Source organism: Hyperoodon ampullatus, assembly GCF_949752795.1.
Source record: "Hyperoodon ampullatus genome assembly, chromosome: 14".
NCBI classification, from domain to species: domain Eukaryota; kingdom Metazoa; phylum Chordata; class Mammalia; order Artiodactyla; family Ziphiidae; genus Hyperoodon; species Hyperoodon ampullatus.
In genome coordinates, this window is record NC_136927.1 from 55,230,148 (window position 1) to 55,256,520 (window position 26,373).

Consider the following 26,373-nt stretch of genomic DNA (forward strand, 5'->3'; position numbering starts at 1 on the left):
AGCTTTCTTGCTTCCTTGGCTTTTGAAACTTAAAAGCATTTTGATTCTGTTTTTTTTTTTTTTATCATCTCTCTCCTGTGGCAATCAATGCAACTGACTGAACGGGGCACAGGAGACAAAGTAATCAAGGAAGGAGAGGCATGCTGGGGAGAATGCTATAATGCTATAAAATGTTATCTTACCACATGTATATAGTACTTTGCACTTCATTTGTATCATCTAATATAATATTTGCAATAACCCTTTGAGGCAGGTATTAATCCTCATTTTTCAGAGGAGGAAACTGAGGTCAAAGAAGTTAAGTGAGTAGTCAAAGGTCATACAACTGGTAAGTGACAAAACCAGAACTAAAATTCAGGTGTTCCAACCTAAGCCCTGGACTCTTTCTACTACTCTTCCAACAGCATTTGTTCTGAGACAGAGGAAAGAATTCTTTAACCTGGAGTTTTCAAATTATGGTCCCTGGAGCCCCAGGGTCCCGTGCAGGTGCTTTAGGGTCCCCCAGGGAGACAGAGATTGAGGGGCAGGTAGCTCCTGGAAAAGGCCAGAGGGACGTACTCTGAGGTCTCAATCCTCTCACATTCAACCAGGGTAGCTCTGTGTCTATTTAATATACTAGAAGTTCTGACAGACTTTGGGGGGGATAAAAAGGGGAGAGGGGATTTTGTTACCCTAAAGTTCTTTGAAAATTATTAATGTCAAAACAAGTCTTTCTAACAGGAGCATGTCATACACTAAAGCAAGTTAGGACAGTAATCGTTTGTTGAATAATGATTAAGGGCTGGGAACTACTACACATACAATCATAGTCCCATTTAATTATTTTTTTTTCTTGCCTGGCACAGTACGGCTTGCAGGATCTTATTACCCAACCAGGGACTGAACACAGGCCAGGCAGTGAGAGTGCCAAGTCCTAACCACTGGACTACCAGGGAATTCCCACCAATTTTTTTTTTAACTTATTTATTTTTGGCTGCATTGGGTCTTCTTGCTGCACGCGGGCTTTCACTAGCTGCAGAGTGGGGTCTGCTCTTCGTTGAGGTGTGCGGGCTTCTCATTGTGGTGGTTTCTCTTGTTGCAGGGCACAGGCTCTAAGCATGTGAGCTTCAGTAGCTGTGGCACCTGGGCTTCAGTAGTTGTGGAATGCAGGCTATAGAGAGCAGGCTCAGTAGTTGTGGCGCACAGGCTTAGTTGCTCCGTGGCATGTGGGATCTTCCCGGACCAGGGCTCAAACCCGTGCGCCCTGCATTGGCAGGCAGATTCTTAACCACTGCGCCACCAGGGAAGCCCCACCCATTTAATTCTTAAAGTGAAATTCCTACTAGAAAAGCATTTACTATTAGTTATTTTACATATAAGACACAGAGACTTGAAAAAGGTTACGTAATCAGTCCAAGGATGCACGCCTAGGGAGTGACAGAGCTAGAATAAGTACCCAGATCTGTCTCATGTCCAAATTGCAACACCGCCTCCCTAAACGTGAAGGTCTATTCTGCCAGGCTGGATAAGAAGTCCTGTTTCCAAACCTAATCTGTGAGGGATAACCTAAACTAAAATCTTGAGTTTGGTCAAGCGGTCTGCTGCAAGGGCCTGAACTCCAAGTGCCAGACATAACGAGCCGTTCCAACTGCCACAATTCACAGGCCCCCAAAGCTGAAAAGGGCGATGCCCTGCGCTCCAAGGTCTAGGACTGGGCACTATGGGGAGATGCCACGCTCTGTCCCGCTTAGGCCACACACCGCGCCTCGCCACGTGCAGCAAACTTTCTCCCTGAAGCCAGAGGAATCCGCGTACGGCGCAGTCCGGACGGTTTGGTTTGATCCAGCGGTCACCTGAGGTCTCTCAAAGAGGGGAAAAAAAAAGCCCACAAATGCCAGAGGGACCCTGTAGATGATGAAAATGCGCAAGTTGCTTGGCTGAATGCACGACCGCCCCTAACGCAGGGGCTTCCTTTGCACCTTCACACTACCTTCTACAGAAAACTATGTCCGTTTCATTTTTCTTTAAACACGCAACCCTCGCCTTCAGCCAGGCCAGAAATCTGCGAACAAACTAAAAAAAACGATTTCACCCTCAACTTAACTCTTACAGTTATAAGAAACACCTACCCAGGACACAAACGTAAACGAACCCGCACAGGCGCGCCAGAAAGGGAAGGTGGGCTGCGAATTCTTCTTCCGGGCCGGCAGCGGCCACTTCCGGGACGACGGGGAGCGAGGCGGAAGTGCGGTCTCGCGGCAGCTGTATTTGGGCGGGCAGAGGGAGGCTCCCGAGGCTGGGGGGCCGGGCCGGGATGGCGGCAGCGGCGGCCGGGGCAGGAGCTGGGGCGGCCCAGGAGAAGCAGTTCCCGCCGGCGCTACTGAGCTTCTTCATCTACAACCCGCGCTTCGGGCCGCGCGAGGGAGAGGTAAGCGGAGCGGGGCCGCGCGCGGGCGTCCGTAAGCGGCCGAGGAGGGCGTGGGGCGGCCGTCGGGCCCGAGCAGCCGCGGGGTGCGCCCGGGAGGCGGCCCCGGCCCTCCCGGAGCCAGGCAGCACCTGTCACCCTGCCCTCGTCGAGCGGCATTTACCGGGCTGCTTTGTGCCAGGTGTGTGCCCGGGCCAGGGGCTACGGCGGGGGCCAGACAACGCGGGCAGGGTCTGTTCTAGGTCCTGGATCAAAGCCTGTGTATTGAGTGAAGGTTCGTCAGGCTAATCACTCCACACAGGTGGAGTCTCCCTTCTCTACATCAATCCTGGGTGATTAAAGTTGAGTTTACGTCTTTGTTGCTAGAAGTCCCCGCCTAGAAGCGTGGAACAAGAGTGGGAGACTGTAGTCCTTTAAATGCAGGTTTGGGGGATCTTTGGAAAGGTTTTTTTTTTTTCCAAATTAATAAATTAAATCGGATGGGGGCGGGTGGTTTTTTTTAAATGATTATTTTTTAAGGTGGGGACGGTGATTTCCTCAACGGATGTCCGGCGGTAGGTTGTGTTGGCAGGAAATCACGGTCCTTTTAAAGGCTGTCAGTCCAAATGCCTGTGAACCTGCTGGGTTTAATTTGTGGGGAGGTGTAAGTCTGTGCACCTGCACACACGCTTATTTCTTAACAAGCGTTGGTGTATTACAAATTAGCATGAGGAAAGAAATCCAAAGACTGAGTTTTCAGAATAGTTGTCTAATGCTATTTCAGATGGCATATGATTTACTGACTATCACAATTACCTTCAGGCAGGTGGGCGTTGTTTACACCGTGAGGGGAAGATAATTTTTGTTTTTCTAAAAAAGCGTCCTTTGTTTTGTTTTGCCAGCTAACGTGTATGGCATGAGAGGTTGACAGTAAATGTAGCACTTTCAACAGCTAAGATGGAAAAAAATGCTTATGTCAATGTTGTGATTCTGTTTCTTCATACTTCAGGAGGAAAATAAAATTTTGTTTTACTATCCAAATGAAGTAGAAAAGAATGAAAAAATTAGAAATGTCGGATTATGTGAAGCTATTGTACAGTTTACAAGGTAATACTTTTCAATGTGCTTTTGCAGAGTTCAGTGAATTCTTAAAACTTATGCTAGAGAATTGTCCCTAACATTCTTTTAACCTTTTTAGGACCTTTAGTCCATCAAAACCTGCAAAATCTTTACATACACAGAAGAACAGACAGTTCTTCAACGAACCAGAAGAAAATTTCTGGATGGTCATGGTATTTACATACACAGTACACCTTTTTGAATTGTATTATAAAGTGATGGGTGATCTTTACTGTTAGGAATTCAGGAAAGTCCTCCAGTCATTGCATCTGAGGAGAGTTACAATAGGGTTGGTGGCAGTTTAAAAATCAGACTCCTGTTTGGTGTATTTGTTACTGGGGCTCTTTTAAGAAGTTTTGAGTTGGGACATGTCCAAGTTTTTTAATTTAGGGGAAATTTTAAAACATATATTTGATACATTGTGTAATTTCAGTTGATCAAAATTTGTAGGTTGTTAGGAATCCCATAATTGAAAAGCAAAGTAAGGACGGAAAACCAGTTGTCGAATACCAAGAGGAGGAGTTGCTGGTAATGTGTCATTTTTTATTTCATATTTTTAGAAAAAAATTTGTTAGTATCTTGTATTTTTTAGTATTAGTATTTAGTGTTAGTATTTTTTCAGATTTAAGCTTTGTCACTTCTGCAGAAGTTTCTCAGGGTACACACAGCAAAGTTTTATGCTTATCATTTCCATTAGCACAATCTTATAAAAATGTATATGTACCGTCTCTTACGAATGCCTTCTACTGATCATCTGTGTTTAAAGCCCTCCTAAAAATTAGGCTTACTGGTCCGTAATTGAATTTAAATACCTGTTATTTTCAGCACACAACTACTATAGGACCAAGTTTATGAGCATTGTATTGCTTTGCCAAGAGTCGCTGTACCTTTGCTATGCAATAGACTTCTTTTGCTTTCCCTTAAATTAAGATCTGTGCCATGTCTTTGTGTTGTCTGTAGGACAAGGTTTATAGTTCGGTGCTCCAACAGTGCTACAACATGTACAAGGTAAGCGTGACGTGCTTTCTGAATTGAGAGTCTAGCCAGTTACCCCAATTTACATGGGATGCTTAAAATAATTCTTAACTCTTTACATGACTGCAAGGTGACTATGTGTCCATTTTAGGGGGAGGAAATAATGGGGCCTTTGAAACAGTATTGAGGTTTATGTGTGCACTTACTCAGTACTGAGCCCTTCTCTCTTCCCAGACTTGTGCTAGGAGTATATCTGCATTAGTGAACAGTAGAGTTCTTGAGGAAAGTACATAGTCCAGGTATTTGCATGATTGAAGGATCTGGCAATATTATTTATGTAAACTGAAACTTAGGTTTGAGTTCAGGTTAAAAAAAAAAATGTCCAAAACAGGTGATTTTATAAAATTTACAGTATCACTTAACAGTGTTTTGGTATTTTGTGACTTATAACTCAGGCTTTCTCATGTAAATATTTTCTATATTCAAAAGGAACTGGGGGATGAAATTAGCGGAATTAATGTAAAAGGAAAAGAAGAACTTGTTATATTGGGAAATTGAAGGACATAAGAAATTGACTGTTTTTTTTTAATCTTTTACACCATTAGCTTTTTAATGGTACATTTCTGAGAGCCATGGAAGATGGAGGTGTCAAACTCTTAAAAGAAAGATTAGAGAAATTCTTCCATCGGGTAAGTATTTTGAATTTTATTTGTAATCTTGGTAGTTGTCCAAACAGACTGTTAGAGAGAGACACAGACAGGTTTGTTTCTCACATACAAAAAAAATCTAGAAGTTGGAAATGGCAAAGAGCCTCAGGCATAGTGTGACAAGATCAGACCAGTGAGGAGACTCATTAGATTTGCACTTTTGAATTAGAGCTTCTTGACATTTGTACACAGCTCCTTAAAGCATCTTGGAGATGTCTTTCGGCTTCATCCTTGTCCCACTTGTGTCTGTCCCTGTGGGCTAACTCAAAAGCAAACTTCTGTGTGGTGGATCGGTTAATTAGCAAAATCTCACATTCTTACAGATCGATTATGTTCACTAAACAGGAGTAATCTGTATTGACTCAAGGTGAAGTCTGTGGCTGTGACACAGGCTTTCTTCCCTTAGTGGTAATTAGTGTGATTTTTCTTTCCCAGCTCATGTGAACGTGTCTACACAGTTGCCATTCTCCTTCAATGTAAATTTTGCATATTTGACCTTCCCCTGGTCAAATCCAGTTTATCTTAGAGAAATGACTCTCAATTTATCTTTCTCCCTACACTACCTTTGATGTCTATTTTTGAATTATTTTGTTTTTATGAAGTACTTTTCTTTCTTGTTTCTTCACTTTAATGACCATAATTATTCACTCTGACTGTCCCCTCTTCCTCTTCTTGTCTTAATTTCTCTCCTGTCCATCAACACTGACTGTATGCCCTTCCAGCGTGATTTTAGTATAAGATGGCCCATGATATCATGTGTGGAGGTCAATCTAATCTGAGGAGCACTGATATGAAGACTTAAACGCTTCAAAGAGAGATAGCACAGTGCTGAATGAACACTACTTATGTTTGAACTTAATTTTTTGAAATTGGTACTGATTTCCAATCCAGTTCCCTGTGGCTCACCCCCGTGTTGGTCTTGGCAGTGTGCTGTTTGCTAGCATGTATTGTACCATAAATTAAGACTAATTGTTTTCAGTTGTCAGAGTACTATCTTCAGTATACTATTAGTAACTTTTTTTTTTTTTTTGCGGTACGCGGGCCTCTCACTGTTGTGGCCTCTCCCGTTGCGGAGCACAGGCTCCAGACGCGCAGGCTCAGCGGCCATGGCTCACGGGCCCAGCCGCTCCACGGCATGTGGGATCTTCCCGGACCGGGGCACGAACCCGTGTCCCCTGCATCAGCAGGCGGACTCCCAACCACTGCGCCACCAGGGAAGCCCTATTAGTAATTTTATGCCTTATTTTTTTCCTACAGTATTTGCAAACGTTGCATTTGCAGTCATGCGATCTACTTGACATTTTTGGCGGGATCAGCTTCTTCCCATTGGATAAAATGACTTATTTGAAAATCCAGTCCTTTATTAATAGAATGGAAGAAAGCCTGAGTATAGTCAAATACACTGCCTTTCTCTATAACGATCAACTCATCTGGTAGGTATACCCTACGGCTTGGTGTGTAGAAGAAGAAAGTCTTTTAGGATCATAAAAAATAGCAATGACTCTGTTGATATCATGTTGTCAAACTGGAAGTAATAGCTGGTGGGGGGTGGAGGGGTAGGATGCGTCTTTTTAGATATTGTTAAAATAAGGCAGTGATTGTTTAAACCAAAATTAGGGTAATTTTGTTTAAAATTACCAAGCAGGGGAGTTTAAAACTGGTTCCACGGAAGACAGAAAATGTTAGGCTGAAGAATCCTTTTTTTAAAAAAATTAATTAATTTATATTTGGCTGCATTGGGTCTTTGTTGCTGTGCGCAGGCTTTCTCTTGTTGCGGCGAGCGGGGCTACTCATTGCGGAGTGGGGGCTACTCATTTCAGTGCGCGGGCTTCTCATTGCGGTGGCTTCTCTTGTTGCGGATAATGGGTTCTAGGCACATGGGCTAAGTAGTTGTGGCTCGCGGACTCTAGAGCGCAGGCTCAGTAGTTGTGGCACACGAGCTAAGTTGCTCCGCCGGGTGTGGGATCTTCCCGGACCAGGGCTCGAATCCGTGTCCCCTGCATTGGCAGGCGGATTCTTAACCACTGCGCCACCAGGGAAGTCCCAAGAATCCTATTTTTATTTTGGTATTTTTCCAAAAACATCTTCAAAGAAACAGTATGGTAAATGTGGAAAGCATAATTTTCATACTTTAAAAAAATAAATTTATTTTTATTTTTGGCTGTGTTGGGTCTTCATTGCTGCATGCAGGCTTTCTCTAGTTGCAGTGAGTGCGGGCTCCTCACTGCAGTGACTTCTCTTGTTGTGAAGCACGGGCTTTAGGTTGTGGGCTTCAGTAGTTGCAGCACACAGGCTCAGTAGTTGTGGCGCACAGGCTTAGTTGCTCTGCAGCATGTGGGATCTTCCTGGACCAGGGCACCAACCCGTGTCCCCTGCATTGGCAGGCAGACTTTCAACCACTGTGCCACCAGGGAAGCCCAAGGGGTGAATGCTTTTATGAATAAATGCCTTAGCTATTTCTTAAGTTAATCAAAGTTGACCAGACTCTTTGATCTTGGCTAGATTATTTTACATTCAACACTTGACAGTGACGTAGTCTGTATTATAGACTAAACTGATCCTACCTTGAAGGAGTCTGTCGAATGATGGCCACTTCATTCTCGGTAACGCTCCCGCTGAAAAAGATTCTCGAATAACTTGGCATCGCCACCAGAAACAGAGTTGGCAGGCTCTGGAGAAGTGCACAGATCCTGGACCACGGCTGTGCGCAGCTCACAGTGCTGGAGTTGAGGCTACACTCAGAGCAGGTGTGGAGGTCTTAGAGCAAAACAGGTGAAGTCCATTTAGCATTTAAGTAAAAACAAGGCACAGAGTCATATATAAAACAGAAAGAAAAATCAGTCTTGAGAAAGTAGTAGCATCTCATGCACACAAATGAATCAGCTGATCAGAAGAATAATTTTTCTTTTTTTTAAATCATTCATATCAAATGACTATTTGAGAAACTTTGAGAACATCTGTACTTCTGAGCACCAGTAGGCTGTTTCCTTTTTGATGTGAGCCATTGACAGAGTCCTGAATCATGTGGACCTGTCAGTACAGGGTTTTGTTTGCTTTTATTTGGTTACTTGTGCTAAGAAAGGAACTCTTGTTTTTTTGGGGGGGGGGTTGTTTGTTTGTTTTTACTTTTTATTTTGAGATTATTGAAGATTGGCATGCAGTTGTAACAGCTTTTCTCCAGCGGTGACATCTGGCATGATTATAACACAGTATTACTTCATTTACTTTTGTTGGGGAGCAGGAGTCGGGATGGGGGTGGCAGGTACTGGGAAGAGGGTTGCTACAGTCGGAGCTCGTAGACGTTCCACAGCCCGGGCAGGCCTCCCCATAGGCAGAGTGAGAAGCGCCTACTTGCTGCTTCATGCTCTGAACAGCTGGCTGCGACTTATTTTCTTTTTAAATTTTCTACCCAGAAAACCAGCATCAAATTACTTAATGCCTAGCATTAAATCTTAAGTGCAATAATAAATGCAAAGCCCTAAGCACAGCACACATAGTAAGTAGTTAAGAAGTGTCTTCTGTTTCCTTTTATAGGGTGTTTTCTGCTCAGTGTCCTCTGGTCTGGAGCAGCACTGTCCAATAAGCATATAATGCAGGCCACAAATATCATTTTAAGTTTTCTAGTAGCCACAATAAAATAAAAAGAAACTGGAGAAATCAATTTTAACAATATATTTTTTTAGCCCAATATATCTCAAATATTTTTTCAACATGTAAACAATATAAAAAATTATTAACGAGCTATTCTTTTTGTGCTCAGTCCTAAAAGTCCAGCGTGTATTTTACACTCATTTCCACCAGCCACATTTCAGGTGTTCAGTAGCCAGATGTACCCAGTAGCTACCGTTTCCGGAAGCGCAGCTCTGGAAGAAATTGCCCAGAGCATGATTCTTTATATACTGTCTGCTGCTTACCATTAGCAAGCTCTCTCCACCAGGATTTATGTCTTGAATGGAAAGTAACATCCAGAGCCTGTTTTGTGTCTTTCTCTTTCTTTCCTCAGTTATTTCCGCAAAAGAAAAGAGTGGGGGACCTTCTGTGTGTTTGATTTGAAAGGGTCCATCTGCCTGGTCGGCTGCAGGTTACTTTCAGAATTGGTGTTGTCACAGGCCAAGTGCTGACAGTTCTCAGCTGTTGCTGTTTTGGCCTCACCTTTGGACCCGGGACTTCGTTCTGCTTGGCAGGAAGCTCCAAACCTGCTTCAGGGTGTTTGGCCCCTTTAGAGTTTTAGCTGTGGACAGACATTCTGAAAATGGGAGAGGAGAGGTGGTGTAGGAGGAGGCGGAGATAAGACAAATGGGAGGAGTCCAGGGAAGTGGGCCGCGTTTCTGTGCCGAGCCGGCCGGACTTCTAACATAACCTGCGATTCCACTGGGAAAGAAGACAGAGCCCCTGGAACGTGGTGCAGAGGCTTGGTTTATATCAAGTTAGACTTACTCAAGGATTTTTTCAATTATCTTGAATAGAAAAAAAACCCCAGATACAGAGTCATTGTCTGTTTATATCCTTATCTGAAAAACCGGTTTCAGGTAGAGTCCAACAACCCCTGCTAGCTTCTCAGTACTTTTCCAGGTGCCACTTATTCTTCCCTCATTTCAGATTGGATGGTTTGCCCAAAAGTTTGTTTCTTTCTCTTCCCACTTTTTGCCTACACTGAATCGAGAGAATTAAAATCCAAATACATTTCTGAGACATAGCATTTTAAGTTCCCCATCTACAGCATAGCAGTATGTTCAGGATGCGGGGTGAAAGAAAGTGGCCTTACCGTGTAACCCAGAAAGTGGACAGAAACCTGCTACCTGAAGGGGAGTGTCGCAGCTGCTAATGCTCCCTGGATAATCCCATGTGGTAGGCAAATCAAATCTGCTGTGACTTTTTACTTCAAATGCCATATAAAATGCAGGACTATGTAGTAGTAGCCTTTAGCAGGTCAGGGTAGAGTTCTAGTGCTGGACTCAAGTTTAATTCATTCCATTCTTGAACTTTCCATCAAGGAAAGGGCTTCTTGATATCATGCAAAAAAAAAAAAAAAAAAGAGAGAGATGAACTTTTATCACAGAGCAATGGAAAGACAGAAGACCAATTCCAGACTTTTAACACAGTGCTTTTCTGATGTTTCAGGAGTGGATTAGAACAAGATGACATGAGAATTTTATACAAATACCTCACCACATCTCTATTTCCAAGGCATATCGAACCTGAGGTATGATGGGGTACTAATCTCTAGATAAATAGATAGATGGATAAATAGATATATAGACATACACACACACACACACACACACACACACACACACACACACACTCTCACAGATTTGGGGGTGGAGTAACTTGGTGGGTGGGGCAGTTCTGATCTGTATTTTACATTATTAGTGTGATGTTTAGTCATGTAGCTGTCCGTCGGTATCCATGGGGGATTGCTCCCAGGACCCCCAAGATACCCAAATCCACACACGTATGCTCAAGTCCCTTATATAAAATGGCATAGTATTTGCATGTAACCTACGCACATCCTCCCTTACACTTTGAACTGTCTCTAGGTTATTATAATACCTAATAAAATTGAAAAAAAAACCCTAATACAATGCAAATGCTATGTAAATAGTTGCCAGTGTGCGGAAAATTCAAGTTTTGCTTTTTGGAACTTTCAAAAGAAATTTTTGCCCCAAATATTTTCAACATGCGGTTGGTTGAATCCACAAATGTGGAATCTGCAGATGTGGAAACCTCAGATACGGAAGGCCAACTGTATATATTTAGCGTGTGTCACTTAGCACAGAAAACCATGTATGTCAGCTTTTCTTCATTTTGTTACGTTCAAATGCAATTGCAAAGCTGTGTTTTTAAGGGGAGCAATTCATTGAGTAGAGGAAATACTGGATTTTTAGGTCGGGTTCTGGGAACTCTGAAAATGCCAGGGATCCTGGACAAAACAGTGGTTAATTCTGTGGTCTTTTCATGTACAAACATGAGATCTGATTTTGAGTTGATTTTATACTTCCCGCCTGGCTTTTCCATTCTGACAATTTCTCAGTTTTCTGCAGAGACTGTAAATACTACTGCAGTGTTTTCTGCAAAGTATCTTTTTTTAGCTTTAGTTAGGTTGGAAGTGAACAGTGTTCATAAACCATAACATTATCATTTTGACCCAGGAACGCATACACGCACCCTCTCCCTCGCTCTGTTTTTTAAGGCCATGACTTGAAACAACAGGAAAAAAGTCTCTTTGATAAGAAATCTCAAGGTTTGGAGAAGGACCTGATCCTGCACTTCGCTCCTTTCTGGGTAGTTTGAACACAGTGGCTAATGTTTGTGGAGTGTGTACCATACGCCAGACACGGTGTAAGTGCCCAGCACACTTGCATTATCTCATGACATCCTGACAGCCGTCCTGAAAGCCGGGTACCTTATCTCCATCTTACAGAGAGGAGACCCAGGCTTGGGGGTCTTACATGATTTAACCCCGTGTCACCCAGCTAGTAAGTGACGGAGCCAGGACTTGATCTCGGGGTCTGACTAATGCTAAAGCACCTGCTTCCAACCACACCCTCAGAAGGATCCTTCAGGAGGCTTTCCCATGGTGGACAGTGCTGTTGCAACAGCAGAACACTCTATTGGTGCTTTATTATATGTCTAAAGAGCCGGGCTTATAAAATAGGAATGTACGAAGTGGCAGTGAGGACATAGATGTGTGAGGACTTCTCTCAGTACAGGCTGCACGTGTGAGAGCTGTGCATTCTCACTATTGGATTTACTGGTTTTCAATCTTTCATTTTCAGTTACATGCTAGAATTTTATATAGACTAGAAGAACATCAAAAAGTTTTAGAAGAATAATAAGTTTTAGCTAATGTGACTATTAGATTTGGAATTTTTTTTCATTTCCGATGTGTATTGAAGTAGTGTATCTTCAGCAGAAGAAACCAGGAATGGGTTACAAATATAGATCTATGAGGAGGCACCATGTCATGGCTGAAGGCAGGGACTTTCAGGTCACACAGGCCCCTCCACTCAGGGGCTGGGTGTGTTGGTGAACTTCTTCAAACTTGTTTCCGTTTCTAGAAAATAGGAAGACGGCATTCCCCATAGGGGTGATATGAGATAAAATTATGTAATTTATGTCATCGCCTAGCACATATTAACCACATGGGAGATTTCATTTATTGCTGTAAAAGGAACTAAATCAGTATGTGGAATTTAGGGCACAGTGAAGTTATGATAGTTGTGTTTAAAACCAGTGAGTTCTTTCTGTACCTCTGTAATCCCCCCTCCTTTTTTTTTGGTGGGGAGGAATGTGGAAAATTGATATAGAAAAATGGCATGGAGCCAACTAGTAAATATAAATGCTGTTTTTCAAAGCTTTGAATATAGGAAATCTAATAAGTCACTTGTCAACATTAAATTTGTTTACAGTTGGCGGGAAGGGATTCTCCAATAAGGGCAGAAATGCCCGGAAATCTTCAACACTATGGAAGGTAGGACTTCTGTCCTTTGATAGACAGTATTGGATTTTATTATCTTTTTTGGTAAAGATAAATACATGAACACTGAATTACCTTTGTGCTACTTCATTGACAATAATCAACAAAGGAAATTCTTTTGTTTCCAATGAATTAAAACGAATACTTTTTTATATTCTGATCTGGTGTTTTCTAAGTAATGTCTAGCTTCCCAAAAAGGCCGTATATTAACACCCTTATAGGAATGCACTGTTTATATATTCCTGTTTATAATCTGCCTAATTGAATGAAGTCATCTCTGTGCTTCCTTTTCAGATTTCTCACTGGACCCTTGAATCTTAATGATCCAGAAGCAAAATGCAGATTCCCCAAAATTTTTGTAAATACAGATGACACATATGAAGCTCTGCATTTAATTGTTTATAAGGTAACAGTGGCCTTTCTCTCCAGGGTTACAGATTGATACTAAAGTAAATCTTGCACAGGTACACTAGTCGGTGCGCAGACCTCACGTGTTTCTTGGAACAGGTGTCACAAGTTCTGATTACTGTAAAACTCAAAATGGGTGCTTTCTGGAGTAAGAGGGTTACTTTCAGTCCCCATTAAATTGTAGTTCTGTGATTAGCAAGAGTCACTGTCTGAGGCTGTGACTCAAATGTTTCAAGTCCTGCACACGGACAGATCAGAGGCCGTCAAGGCCGGTGTTGCCTATTGTTCGATGCCTGCCCACACTCCAGTGGATTCTGCCTTCGCTCTGATTTTAAAGTTGTGGACTTGCTTATTCCATAAGGATAGTATGAGTTTCTGTCAGGATATTATCTTGTAAGGATGTATATTTATGTTAGGTTGGGTTTTTTTATAAATTTATTTATTTACTTATTTTTGGCTGTGTTGGGTCTTTGTTGCTGCGCGCGAGCTTTCTCCAGTTGCAGCGAGTGGGGGCTACTCTTCGTTGCAGTGCGCGGGCTTCTCATTGCGGTGGCTTCTCGTTGTGGAGCATGGGCACAGGCTTCAGTAGTTGTGGCACACGGGCTCAGTAGTTGTGGCGCATGGGCTTAGTTGCTCAGTAGCATGTGGGATCTTCCCGGACGAGGGCTGGAACCCGTGTCCCCTGCATTGGCAGGCGGATTCTTAACCACTGCACCACCAGGGAAGTCCCTGTGTCTTTCTTTAAAACAGTTTTACTGAGATACAATTCACACAGCGTGTGTTCATCCATTTAAAGTGTACATTTCAATGGCTTATGGTAGCAAAGTTCAAGGGTGCCCAAGATCACCTTCACTTCTCACACAAACTGCTAGTTCAGTTCACCTTCACTTCTCACACCAACTGCTAGTTCAGGGGTCCTTTTGAAGTCTTTGTCTGGTTTTGGTATCAGGGTTAACACCCTGTTTTGTTTTTTATAAACTTACAAAGGGTCTAATCAGTTTTTTTGTTTTGTTTTGTTTTTTAATTAATTATTTAATTTATTTATTTTTGGCTGTGTTGGGTCTTCGTTTCTGTGCGAGGGCTTTCTCTAGTTGCGGCAAGCGGGGGCCACTCTTCATCATGGTGCGCGGGCCTCACTATTGCGGCCTCCCTTGTTGCGGAGCACAGGTTCCAGACGCGCAGGCTCAGTAGTTGCGGCTCATGGGCCTAGTTGCTCCGCAGCATGTGGGATCCTCCCAGACCAGGGCTCGATCCCGTGTCCCCTGCATTGGCAGGCAGATTCTCAACCACTGCGCCACCAGAGAAGCCCCCTAACACCCTGTTTTTTGGAAGACTTTGTGAAGGATTGCTGTGAATTCTTCTTCAAATGTTTGGTCACAGTGAAGCCACCTACATCTGGGCTTTTCTTTGTGGGTAGTGTTTAAATTGTTAATTCGTCTCTTTGCTTATTATAGATCTTTTCTGATTTTCTACTTCTCTTTGAGTTAGTTTCAGTGGTCTGTATCTTTCCAGGGATTTGTCCATTTTAAGTTATTCAAGTTGGTGTACAATTTTTCATAATATTATAGCCTTATAATCTTTCTTTTCCTTTATAAAGTCAGTAATGCTGTCTCCTTTCATTCCTGATTTTAGTAATTTGAGTCTTCTGTCTTTTTTCCTTGGTCTAGACAGGTTAGCTAAAGATTTTTCAGTTTTGTTGATCTTTTCAGAAAATCATCTTTTGACTTCGTTTTTTCCTCTTCTGTTTTTCTGTTCTCTATATTTCTGCTCTAATTATTGTTATTTCCTTCCTTCTGCTTGCTTTGGGTTTAGTTTGCTCCTCTTTTTTCCAAGGTCTTAAGATGGAACTTTACATTATTGATTTGAGATCTTTCTTCTTTTTAATACGTGTGTTTACAGCTATAAAGCTGAGAGACTGTAATACTAAGATGTAGTAGATTGTCTTTTATAACCATTCCTCCATTTGCTGTCTGCTGTTAGGACAATTTCCCTCTGGAAATTTAAGTGATTGTTTTTTATATTTTTCTCCAATGATGGTGTTTCACTGGGGAGAGAGCATTAATATGTGGATTGGGGAGGTGGATGGGGCAGGATTGTCCATGAGTTGACAGTTATTGAGAAAGCGATGGTCAGTGGGGTTCACATATACCATTCTGTGTACATTTTTAATATATTTGAAATTCTTCAACTTTTTTAATAGAGACTTTAAAAGGCACTTTAAAAAAAAATCAACCTGTAAGGGATCAGTTGTGCAAATGCCTGAGGCAGACATAAGGGAAGCAAGCTGGATCAGGCTTCAGGACCCTGTGACACACAGAGTTCGTGCCGCAAGGAGACCAGCCGTTGCACAGGTCTGCCAGGTAGTGACCAGAGTGAAGAGCCAGTGGTCCCAGATCTCTTGACGCTTTAGGAGAGGCTGGAAATTGGAATTTTGGTAGAAAACCAGTTGGCATCTAAGTCAGAATTACTTTAAACACAAAGAAACACCTATATTGGATGGAACTGGCCTGTAAGTCACCCAGTTTGCAGCCTGTTTCTGGGCAAATAATAATTATGATTCGGTTACAAAATAGCATAAATGTTATTAATTTTGGCCACTTAAAAATAAAGTTAACAGCTGATAGAGGTTGAGAGGCAGAAGTGGGGAGAGGTGCAGGGACAGGGGCAATGTTAATATACTCATTCAGAAGTGGCAGTTCAGGAGCTTGTGCCTGTGACTGGTGGCGTGAGAAGTGAGCCATTTGAGGCTGTAAGGTGACCCTCCAGTGGAGGAACTAGAGGGGCTGTAAGCTCTGGGGGTGGGGGGAGCAGCTGGAGAGGGGCCTCATCCATCATGATGCTGGAAGGCGACAGTGGTGTTAACCATGTTATCTAGAACGTTAACAGTGGTTGCCGGGGGAACAGGCCTCAGAGAAGGAAGTCTTTTGCATTTTCATCCTAAGCCTATATGTTCTGTTTGACCTTGTTTCTAACACTATACATTGCTTTGATAAATTTAAATATTTGGGGCTATTTATTTATGATGTGGCTTGCTGTAGGTTCCTGTTACTTACTCATGTCATAACTGCAGTATTTGCTGTAATAAAAAGTGAGACGAGGTGACATTAATTTGCTGTTTTTTTTAACCTGTGTTAATGGAGATCATCAAACATTCACAAAAATAGATTAGAATAATGAATACCAGGTACCTATCACACGGCTTAATTAATAATATGCTAATGTATCATCTCTCTTCTCTACATGTCCTGGTGTTTTGGGGTTTTTAAATAAATTTTATTTATTTATTTATTTATTCATTCATTTATTCATTTCTTCCTTTCTTCCTTTCCTTTCTTTCTTTCTTTTCGTTGGGTCTTCGTTGCTGCGCTCAGGCTTTCTCTAGTTGCGGTGAGCAGGGGCTACTCTTCATTGCGATGTGCGAGCTTCTCATTGAGGTGGCTTTGCTTGTTGTGGAACACGGGCTCTAGGTGCGAGGGTGGTAGTTGTGGAACACGGGCTCAGTAGTTGTGGCTCGTGGGCTGTAGAGTGCAAGCTCAGTAGTTGTGGTGCACGGGCTTAGTTGCTCTGCAACATGTGGGATCTTCCCGGACTAGGGCTGGAACCCGTGTCCCCTGCATTGGCAGGTGGATTCTTAACCACTGCACCACTAGGGAAGCCCCATGTTCTGGTTTTTTGTTAGAGCATTTTAAATCATCTCCTCATTTCCCTTATAAATAGTCCATTTTGCGTCTCTAACTAATAAGGACCTCTGTTTTAACATCACCACCCTGCCATTATCACCCTGGACCAAAATAACGTTAATAACTTCCTTAATACCATCTATTATCCAGACCCTATCCAGATTTCTCCAGTTGACTAGAAAAGTCTTTATAAAGTTGATATATTTAGATAAAGTTTTAAACAAGACCACTGCATTTGATTATTTAAGTCTTCATTTTTGTACCATTATCTAATCTTTGGTTTCTTTTCTCCCCTCCCCCCGCAGGCCATGAGTGCAGCTGTGTGCTTTATGATTGACGGTAGGTACACACCTGTATCTGGTTTCACCTGATTAGCTAAGGCTTTTCTCTTTACACTTTGCTGTGGTCTGTTCCTAAATGATAAACAAGTTGTCGTAGCAACAGGGAGGCTGTATTAAGCCTCCATCTGGGGCCTCTGCCATCTTAACCAGCTATTTCTAATATCGTTAAAGTCCCAGCTTTCCTGCTTCTCAGCAGTAGGACCTGGGCACCTTTCTGTGCCTTCTTGCCCGTGAAACGATTATGGGAGTACCCATCTCAAAGGGGGCTTTAGGATTAAATGAGGGAATATTTGTAAAGCGCCAACAGTGCCTGGCCTGTGAGTGCTGTGTAGTGTTTGTTAAATAAATATTTGACCTTCCTAGGTCTACTGGGGGTAGGCCGTCAGTTTACTACCCCGCAGGGAGTGCTTCAGTCAACATTCACAGTGAGATAGTTCTTTGCCTCTTTTTCATCTTAAATATGACTGATTCTGGCTCCTCTGTTTCTCTTCTATTTGGGAGGGGAGGGGGATCTGATCATTTAATTATTTCCCAGATCAGTACAGTTTTCATTTGAATATTGTTGTTAAGATGGTAAAATGAAAATTGACCTTTTTAACACAGTGTCCTCACACTCACTGGTGTTTCTTGAATTACTTGTTAGCTTCTATCCAGCCTACGTTGGACTTTTGCCGAAGACTGGACAGCATTGTTGGGCCCCAGCTTACAGTGCTGGCATCTGACATTTGTGAGCAGTTTAACATCAACAAAAGAATATCTGGGTTTGTACTTTGCTTTGTGTTTGCTTTCAAGCATTTAACTGGCTTTGGAAGAATAAGGGTGGTTTTTTGCTTAGAACATGGATGGTGTTAAGGTTCGTATAATCTCTGAGTCCAGAGAACAAATGTGTTGTTTGGTCCTGTCTGCAAAGCTTCCTAGGGAGCTGTTCCTGAGTTTTTCTGCCCCACAGTGACGGTCGGGGCTGGGTCTTCTCTTAATGCATCCCCTCAGCTCTCCCCAATGGTGGTATGAACGTGTGGGGTTAGGTGTGCTAGCTCTGCCTGTGGTCTTGGCCTTGTGAGTTCACTTCACATCCCACATGACCCGCCCGGGCTGTGAAATCCACACTGGCAGAGGTAATCAGCAGGGTTTTGCTTTGCATAGACGGAAAGCACTTTGCCTCTCGTGCAGAAGTGTTCCTGGTGAGGTTGCCTGTGACGTAAGCCAGTAGGCGTTGGTGCTGAGTCTGGCGTCTTGAAAGGCTCTAGGCTGAGTATCAGGAGACTCGAGGTTAAACTCACCTTGGTTCTAAAAACACCCTGAAAAGTCACTGAACCTCTTTCTACTCTTTTCTCAGTGCAAAGTCAAATGACTGTAAAGTGCGTAGATGGAAAGTACTTTAAGGAATAAAAGGCTTCTTTTTTTTTTTTTTTTTTTTTCTTTTTTTATTAGTTTCTGCTTTATAACAAAGTGAATCAGTCATACATATACATCTGTTCCCACATCCCCTCCCTCATGCATCTCCCTCCCTCCCACCCTCCCCATCCCACCCCTCCAGGCGGTCACAAAGCACCGAGCTGATCTCCCTGTGCTCTGCGGCTGCTTCCCACTATCTATCTACCTTACGTTTGGTAGTGTATATATGTCCATGCCTCTTAAAAGGCTTCTTTATATGGGCTTCGCATGTGTTAGAGAAGTTACGAAAATGCTGCGAATTTATATATAACCTTGTGCTTGTAGTGAGCTTATGTTGTATGTATGCGGTCTTACATAAGCACCAGCCCACAGAGAGGTCCCACATGGGCTCCAGCTGAAAGCACGGGTAGGTTTTGTATCTGCAAGTGGATTTTTACTGCTGACAGCTTACGTAGTTTTAGAAAAGATACAGCCAAGGAATGAAAGTGCCTGACCAACTTACATCTTGACAGTGCTGTTTAATCTAATTTTTTGACCATGAACCTGCCAGATTTTCAATTTTGAAGGAAGCATGTGCCTTAAATCTGTGTGGGATCATGCAAGTTATGAGTGGAGAATGATCAAGTGTAGTTACCTCCATCCCCAAACCCTTGGGAGATGACTGGACATTTTAACTGCTCTGCCCGTGCTTTCGGCAGATATGATGAATATCAAGTAACTCACTGACAAATATCCAGAGGTAAACTTGCTGTCTCGAGTACTTTTTATTTTACAAATCAGGTTAACCCTCTTTGGGATTGTACAGAAGAAAGGAGATGGCCTTGGATATTAATTATCCTATCATTAGACAGCAGTTTTCTCTCTGATATTTTATTATGAAAATTTTCAAACATAGGAAGGTTGAAAAAGTTGTACAGTGGATACACATATACCCCCACTTGGATTCTTCCGTCGGCATTTTGCCATGTATGTTTAGGCACAAATCTGTCAATTCCTGTCTAAAGGATAATTTCTTGACTGTTAGGAGAATCACTGCACAGTACCATTAGCCCCTCGAGGATAGGGTACCTGGCAGACGTGATGGTACAATAAGTGCCACACAGTTTAGGGGTGTGCCCAGTAACAGAGCTTCTAGGAACGTAGTTCTTATCTTTGAAACCGTGACCTGAAGATGGTTCTCGATGCATCTGAGATGTTATATGTAAGGAGCTTTGATTGCCAAACCGTAACCATCAACTGACTAAAGATAAAAGCTTTTGAGTACAAAAGGTAATGTAGTTTTCTTCCAGAAATCCTTCTGACCCAAATCAAGCCACTTTATGTGCCAGTCCTGGGACCTCCATAAGTCATATCCCAGAGAAATTAGAGGCAGCCCTGAGGGAGGAGAGACCCCAGCCAGCAGCATGTCAGGGGCATTGTTGGGGGGCAGAGGGGGCTATGTTAGCCAGCTGTCCTGATCCCAGAGACCAGCTCAGGGGCCTCTGTTCTTTCGGCTGCAGCCCCCGCTAGAAAGTGCCCACGGGGCTGTGCACTAGTGTTTAGCGTTGAGTCCAGATTTATAAACTGCAGCTCTTAACGTTCCTTATGAAATTGGGGTCAGCCCTTTAAAGAGTGGTGTGAAGTAGGTTTGTTTGGCAATCGGTTTCTATTCCTTTGTGGGCCACCTCAGTTTTTTTTCTTCTCCAGAACTTAAAATTCTATTATTTTTATTTATTTTTCTTTTTTTGAGAGTAATTTATGTCCTTAATTTTTAAATGATTCCAAAATAGAAATATTGGAAATCTTATTTGGCTTCTGTCTTTCTGGACTTGTACACGCATGTAAACACAGTGACATACACACATGGTGTTTTTTACACATGGACTTTTGAAAATACATCATGCTGTAAATCTTTAGCTTTAAATAAATAAATAAATATATATATATATATATATATATATATATATATATATATATATATATGGTATGAGCATCGGTTTAAACCAATAAATACAGACCTACCTCATTCTCTTTAATGGCTTCATAGTATTTAATAGGAAAGATGTGTTCTGTTTGCTTACTCGTTCTCCCATTTAATGGTTAGGGCTGGTTATGGCTATTAGTATTACAAACAGTTCTGTATTGAACAGTCTGGTACTTAAACACCCAATTATCTCCTCAAGAGAAATCCCTAGGATTGAGCTCTGGGGCAAAGGAAATGCACATTTACCATGTGGCTCGGCTCCTGCAAGGGTGGAGCCACCTTCCCTTCCCGCCCGTGCCACCAGCTCCCGTTCTCCCTGCTCTCTCGCATTTCAACAGTGACACTGAGGTTGGGCGTCTCCTCATCTGTTTATGGGCATTTCTGTCTCCTCCACAAATTGTCCCCGTCCTCTGGCTCTTTCCATTGAAGTGCTTTGTCTTTTTTCTTTTACATCAGTACTCCTAATGTAATACCCTTTAGTCATGTTGCATCCTCTCTCCTTTATATTTAGTCAGTTTTATTAATCATTGCCTTTGGATTTGTCTTTAGTGGCACACTTGGGGCCTTCCACCCCAATATTGTAAAAATGTCCCATTTTTATTTCCGGTACATTCCTGGCTTTATTTTCTGTGTTAAATTTCTAATTCACCTAGAATTTTTTAGGGCTTGCAGGAGGGCTGTAACTTAAAATTTTCCCCCAAATCGATGGTTTCTGAATCTGAGACTTCAGTTTTTGTGTCTTTCACACACCCCTGTTCACTGGCCAATTCTAATATTAAATTTGAAAAGGCAGGAAGGAGGAGGAGGATGTAGAAAGTTATTAGAAAAGGAGCCTCTTTCCTGTGAGCAATTTTTTTTTTTGGGGGGTGGTTTGCGGGCCTCCCACTGCTGTGGCCTCTCCCGTTGCGGAGCACAGGCTCTGAACGCACAGGCTCAGCGGCCATGGCTCACGGAACCAGCTGCTCCGCGGCATGTGGGATCTTCCCAGACCGGGGCACGAACCTGTGTCCCCTGCATCGGCAGGCGGACTCTCAACCACTGCGCCACCAGGGAAGCCCAGCAATTTTTTTTTATAATCCTTTTTTATCAGTCTTCTTGAATCAATGTGTAAAGTAGCCCAGTTGCCTAGGAGGCTGACTGCGCTGGGATTCCTCCCACAAGTGAGGAGTGTAACCATTAGCAGTAAGGGTTGGTTATGATCAGACCCAGGATTGGACATGGGGAGGAGCAGGATGAAGGCGAGATGGGAGGAATTGGCCCCGGCTGTGGTCAGTGGTGTTTAATGGTGCAGCACGGTGGAGGAAGTCTTCTTTGCCTTAAGTTTGGTCTGATTAGTGAGGAGTGGCCAGTAGCCATATTCATCTAGAAATCATCTATCTGGCAACCTTCAGCTCTCTGGAACACAGCCCAGAACAAATGAAAACCACAGCTGGTCCCTGCTCCCAGCCAGCTGCCCAAGTCCACAGGCGAAACTCTGCGAGCAGTTAGGTGTGCACTGAACATCTGGTCATTTCCTCCCCTGGTTCACAGCTCACAGTAACCTTTCCAGGTAGGCTTTGGAAGTGTGGAAAGGTTTTCACATAACTGGTCCTTAAACATTTAAGTCTCTGGCATCTCAGTAAAATTGATGCTCTTTACTCATGGGAGATATCCCTGTGACCTCTTTTTCTTTATATAAATTTATTTTATTTTTGGCTGCATGGGGTCTTCGTTGTGATGCGCGGGCTTCTCTTATTAAGGAGCATGGGCTCTAGGCGCGTGCGCTTCAGTAGTTGTGGCACGTGGGCTCAGTAGTTGTGGCTCACGGGCTCTGGGCGCAGGCTCAGCAGTTGTGGTGCACAGGCTTAGTTGCTTTGCGGCATGTGGGATCTTCCCGGACCAGGGCTCGAACCCGTGCAGGCGGATTCTTAACCACTGTGCCACCAGGGAAGCCCTGCTATTTTTAATGTGAGCAGATCTTGTTTTCTTTTATTAACAGTACATTGCAAGTAACTGGTTTTTTCTGTTTTCGTTTTTACATCATCCTTCATGGTGGGTGGAGTGGAAAGAGGCCACATTTGCCCCCATCCTAACTACCTAAATAACGTCTCTCACGTGAATGTCCATGTGGGATTACAAAAGGAAGAATTCCGATCTTCTTAGAAGAGTGTTGTACGTGTTATAAATGAGAGCAAGAGGAACGCCACGCAGAGTGTGAGACAAACAACCAGAACTTTAAGCCTGATCGAAGGTCATAGAAGTTAGTCTGTCCAAACAACTAAATTTACAACTCTTTCCAAATTTCTTTTAAAATTTTCATCTTTCCAGACAATTTTTCTTGTAGTTATACTTGCTTTTCTTAGATTAGGGGCCTACTAAAAACAAATTCTGGTTTTATAAGAATTCTGTTTTCATTTTCCTGGGAACTAAAACATCCACATTCTTTCTCTGCCTAGAGGTAGAGTATTACAGTAGTAACCCACTTCCCCGGAGGTCGGATTTCCGGCACCCTCAGCTCTCCAGTGCGTGGCTGCTCCCCCTGTAGTAAGCAGAGAAGGCTTCTGGCCCCCAGTGGCAGGGCTGCCCAGGCCTCACACAGACCCCCGATTGTGAATTTAAGGCACAGTGAGAGGTGAGGGAGGGGAGGCCCCTGAGAGCCGAGTGGCCCAGCTGTCAGGGTGGCTCCCCGAGGGGTCTCAGACTCTGACCCGGGAGACAGCGAAGTAGCATTGCCCAGTCATCCAGAATAATAAAAGGGTAAATCCCAATTAAATACTTCAGAGGAGGTTCATACGTTTTAGAATGATCTCTGAGTAGGATGATGAAAGCTTTGTTATTTACAGTGCTAAGCTTCCATTCTGTGGCAGTTTACATACATGCAGCTGTGGGATAAATGAGATGTACGGGGGTCAGCAACCTTTTTCTGCAAAGGGCCAAACAGTAAGTACTTTAGGTTTTGTGGGCTGTGTATGTTCCAAGTACTCAACTATCCTTTAAGCGTGAGAGCAGCTGTAGACAATACATAGGCATATGGGTGTCCCAGTAAAACTTTATTTAGAAAAACAGGGCCTGGTTTGGTCCCAGAGCCATAGTTTGCTGATCCCTTCACTGGAAGGGTAAGTGACCTGCATTGATTTACTTTGTTTTTTGTTTTTTAAGTGAACAAATAACTGAGTGACTGCCATTTATAAAACACTGTACTTGAAAAAAAAATCACATATGGTTAAAATATTTGTGGTTTTAAAAGTACATACTTGAGCTCGCTGGGAAATTCAGTCATTTTGAATACCTCAAGGATATCAGATAAGTTACTGCTGAATGTTACGTCTTAACTGAGGTTCTTGATTTGAAGGCCCAGCCGTTGAAAATACCACCTTAGCCATTCCACATTTAGAGTTTTTACAGTGTAGTTGTACGTTTGGGTAATTGTTCTTTCAGAAAGTTACCACCTCCATAACATGTTTTCACAGGTCTGAAAAAGAACCCCAGTTCAAGTTTATCTACTTCAACCATATGAATTTAGCAGAAAAAAGTACAATTCACATGAGGAAAACACCCAGTGTGTCACTTACGTCTGTTCATCCAGATTTAATGAAGATTCTGGGTGACATCAACAGTGATTTTACAAGGTAATTCTAACCACCTCACCAGTTAGGTGTCCACTTTCTAATAAGAGACATTAAAGGAATCATCTTCAAAAACCGAGTGACCCCAGGTCCCTTCAGAGGTCTTGACCACCTCCCTGGGCACCAGTTCCAAACATCATTAAGCCCAGAAGGGGCTGGTCACTCACAGGGGACTCCCTGAACTTTTCACATGGCTCAAGTTTCCTGTTTCTTGTTTTAGAATGTTTTTCACAATCCAGCTATATATATAAAATAAACAATTGTGTTTTGAAACTCTTTTCTTCCAGGGTGGATGAAGATGAAGAAATCATCGTGAAAGCAATGAGTGATTATTGGGTTGTTGGGAAAAAGTCTGACCAGCGGGAGCTGTATGTTATTTTGAATCAAAAAAATGCAAACCTCATTGAAGTAAATGGTAAATAGGGTTTGGTATTTGAGCAGAATTTTAATGCTACTGATATTTAAAAACTATCTTTTCAGTGTACTAAGGACATGCTAAATAGAACAAATCATGACTGTTGAGATTTTAAGCAGACGCCCCTGTTGCTTAAAAGAAATCATCATTTGGCCTATGCGGGAGTGGGACAGTGGGGCAGTGCACCCCAAGTGTCAACTGTAGGGACAGTCAGGTGTGAGGTTCCTTCTGCAGACATCTTCTGGGGTGTATTACATTTTTCTCTTGATACCAATACTTGTATTAATAGTCTATGCATTAGAAACAACCTCAGGGAATACATGCCTCATTTATTTATTTATTTATTTTTGGCTGCGTTGGGTCTTCGTTGCTGCACGCAGGCTTTCTCTAGTTGTGGCGAGTGGGGGCTACTCTTTGTTGCCGTGCCCAGGCTTTTCATTGGAGTGGCTACTCTTGTTGCGGAGCACAGGCTCTAGGCGTGTGGGCTCAGTAGTTGCAGCTCGCGGGCTCTAGAGCACAGGCTCAGTAGTTGTGGCGCACGGGCTTAGTTGCTCTGCGGCATGTGGGATCTTCCCAGACCAGGGCTGGAACCTGTGTCCCCTGCATTGGCAGGCGGATTCTTAACCACTGCACCAGGGAAGCCCCTACACGCCTCATTTAAAACGGGAATTGAGTAAAGTCCAGATAATGACACCACTGTTGGAGCTCCCGATCCACAATTCAGGGTTGCAGCTAGAGTTTCTGTGTTTTTGAATCAGATCCCTCAAGATTTTAGAAGTTGTGCTCCTCACCCCCCAACCCACGGGTGTCTTAGACACTTTGGGTTTGAGCTGTCTCGGGCCCAAAGAAGCAATGTTACATAGTGTTAAAGTCTCCTGTACATCAGGTCTTTTTTTCTTTCTCTCGACTTAACATTTCTTATCAAGGCTTCTGAGATTTAAGGTCAAAATTAATGCAGACCTTTATTTATGACCAACTTTACTCCAGGGAATTTAAGGTACTCATATATATTATATAACCTTTTAAGTGAGAATTTCTATACCTTACTCACCGTTTTCTGTTCTTTTTGCAGAAGAGGTCAAGAAGCTTTGTGCGACGCAGTTCAATAACATATTCTTCTTGGATTGACTGACAAGGGCTCACCGAAACATCTTTTAAAAAAACAGCTCAGCAAGCATTTTGTTTACCATTGCAGGTTATTGGTCATATTATTGACTGGATTAATGACAATAGTAAAGCAATACTTGCTTTGAAGAATCAAATTTCTACTCAGCCTGATGATCCCCTGAGGTTTTTAGATTTTAAATATTTATGTGGAATTAAAGGTAGTCAGCTACATCTCTCATTCCATTCTTTTGACATTATGTGACTATTTTACTGGAAAACAAGACTAATAAATTGTTAAAGTTTTTAAAATTCTGGTCTTGCATTGAGTCTCTCTGGTTGCTTGTTTGTAGACCACACCAGCCATGGGTCCCTGGTTCATCCTCAGGAATATTCTAGCAGCTAAAGGTGCTCAGAGTTGGGATTCCTTCCCCGGTCCCTAGGCCTGAAGTGGTAAACTATGAGGCATTTGCCCAAAGTAATTGCTGGACTTGGTTTTTATCTTGAGCAATAATGTGATTTTTAGACCACAAATAAACATCAGACAAAGAACTGATGTTCTTTGCAAGTGCCCCAGTGTGCTCCAAACATAAAGCCACATAGAACTCCCAGGTAGGCACAACCTCACCTGCATGCTCACAACTGAGATTAAGCCTGGCAGGATTTGATTTAACTTTTGGTGGTCTGGACATCCCAGAGTTTGGTTGAAAACTAGCCGGGCACGGTCTGGAAAAACCAGTACCAACCTGGCCCTAATAGGAGCTCTCCACAGCCCCCCTGCACCCAGCCTGTGAGTTA

The 26,373-nt window shown here is 42.8% G+C and overlaps 1 protein-coding gene across 1 annotated transcript; it reads left to right on the forward strand.

Annotated features, from left to right (window-relative positions):
- The first annotated feature begins 2,281 nt into the window (after positions 1-2,281).
- On the forward strand, positions 2,282-25,880 carry CCZ1 (CCZ1 homolog, vacuolar protein trafficking and biogenesis associated). Its single transcript, XM_079718784.1, has 15 exons — positions 2,282-2,407; positions 3,393-3,490; positions 3,582-3,675; positions 3,953-4,030; positions 4,463-4,510; positions 5,083-5,166; positions 6,442-6,617; positions 10,306-10,387; positions 12,597-12,658; positions 12,959-13,070; positions 17,058-17,091; positions 17,737-17,854; positions 23,901-24,059; positions 24,344-24,471; positions 25,544-25,880. Exons 1-15 carry the CDS (start codon positions 2,294-2,296, stop codon positions 25,597-25,599), a joined length of 1,443 nt encoding a protein of 480 aa, XP_079574910.1. The 5' UTR covers positions 2,282-2,293; the 3' UTR covers positions 25,600-25,880.
- Positions 25,881-26,373: the final 493 nt, after the last annotated feature.

Excerpts from the sequence above, each read along its gene's own strand:
- CCZ1 (XM_079718784.1), top strand. The coding sequence starts at position 2,294 with ATGGCGGCAGCGGCGGCCGGGGCAGGAGCTGGGGCGGCCCAGGAGAAG. Across the intron at positions 6,618-10,305 it reads TATAACGATCAACTCATCTG|GAGTGGATTAGAACAAGATG; the intron begins GTAGGTATACCC and ends CTGATGTTTCAG. Across the intron at positions 10,388-12,596 it reads CAAGGCATATCGAACCTGAG|TTGGCGGGAAGGGATTCTCC; the intron begins GTATGATGGGGT and ends ATTTGTTTACAG.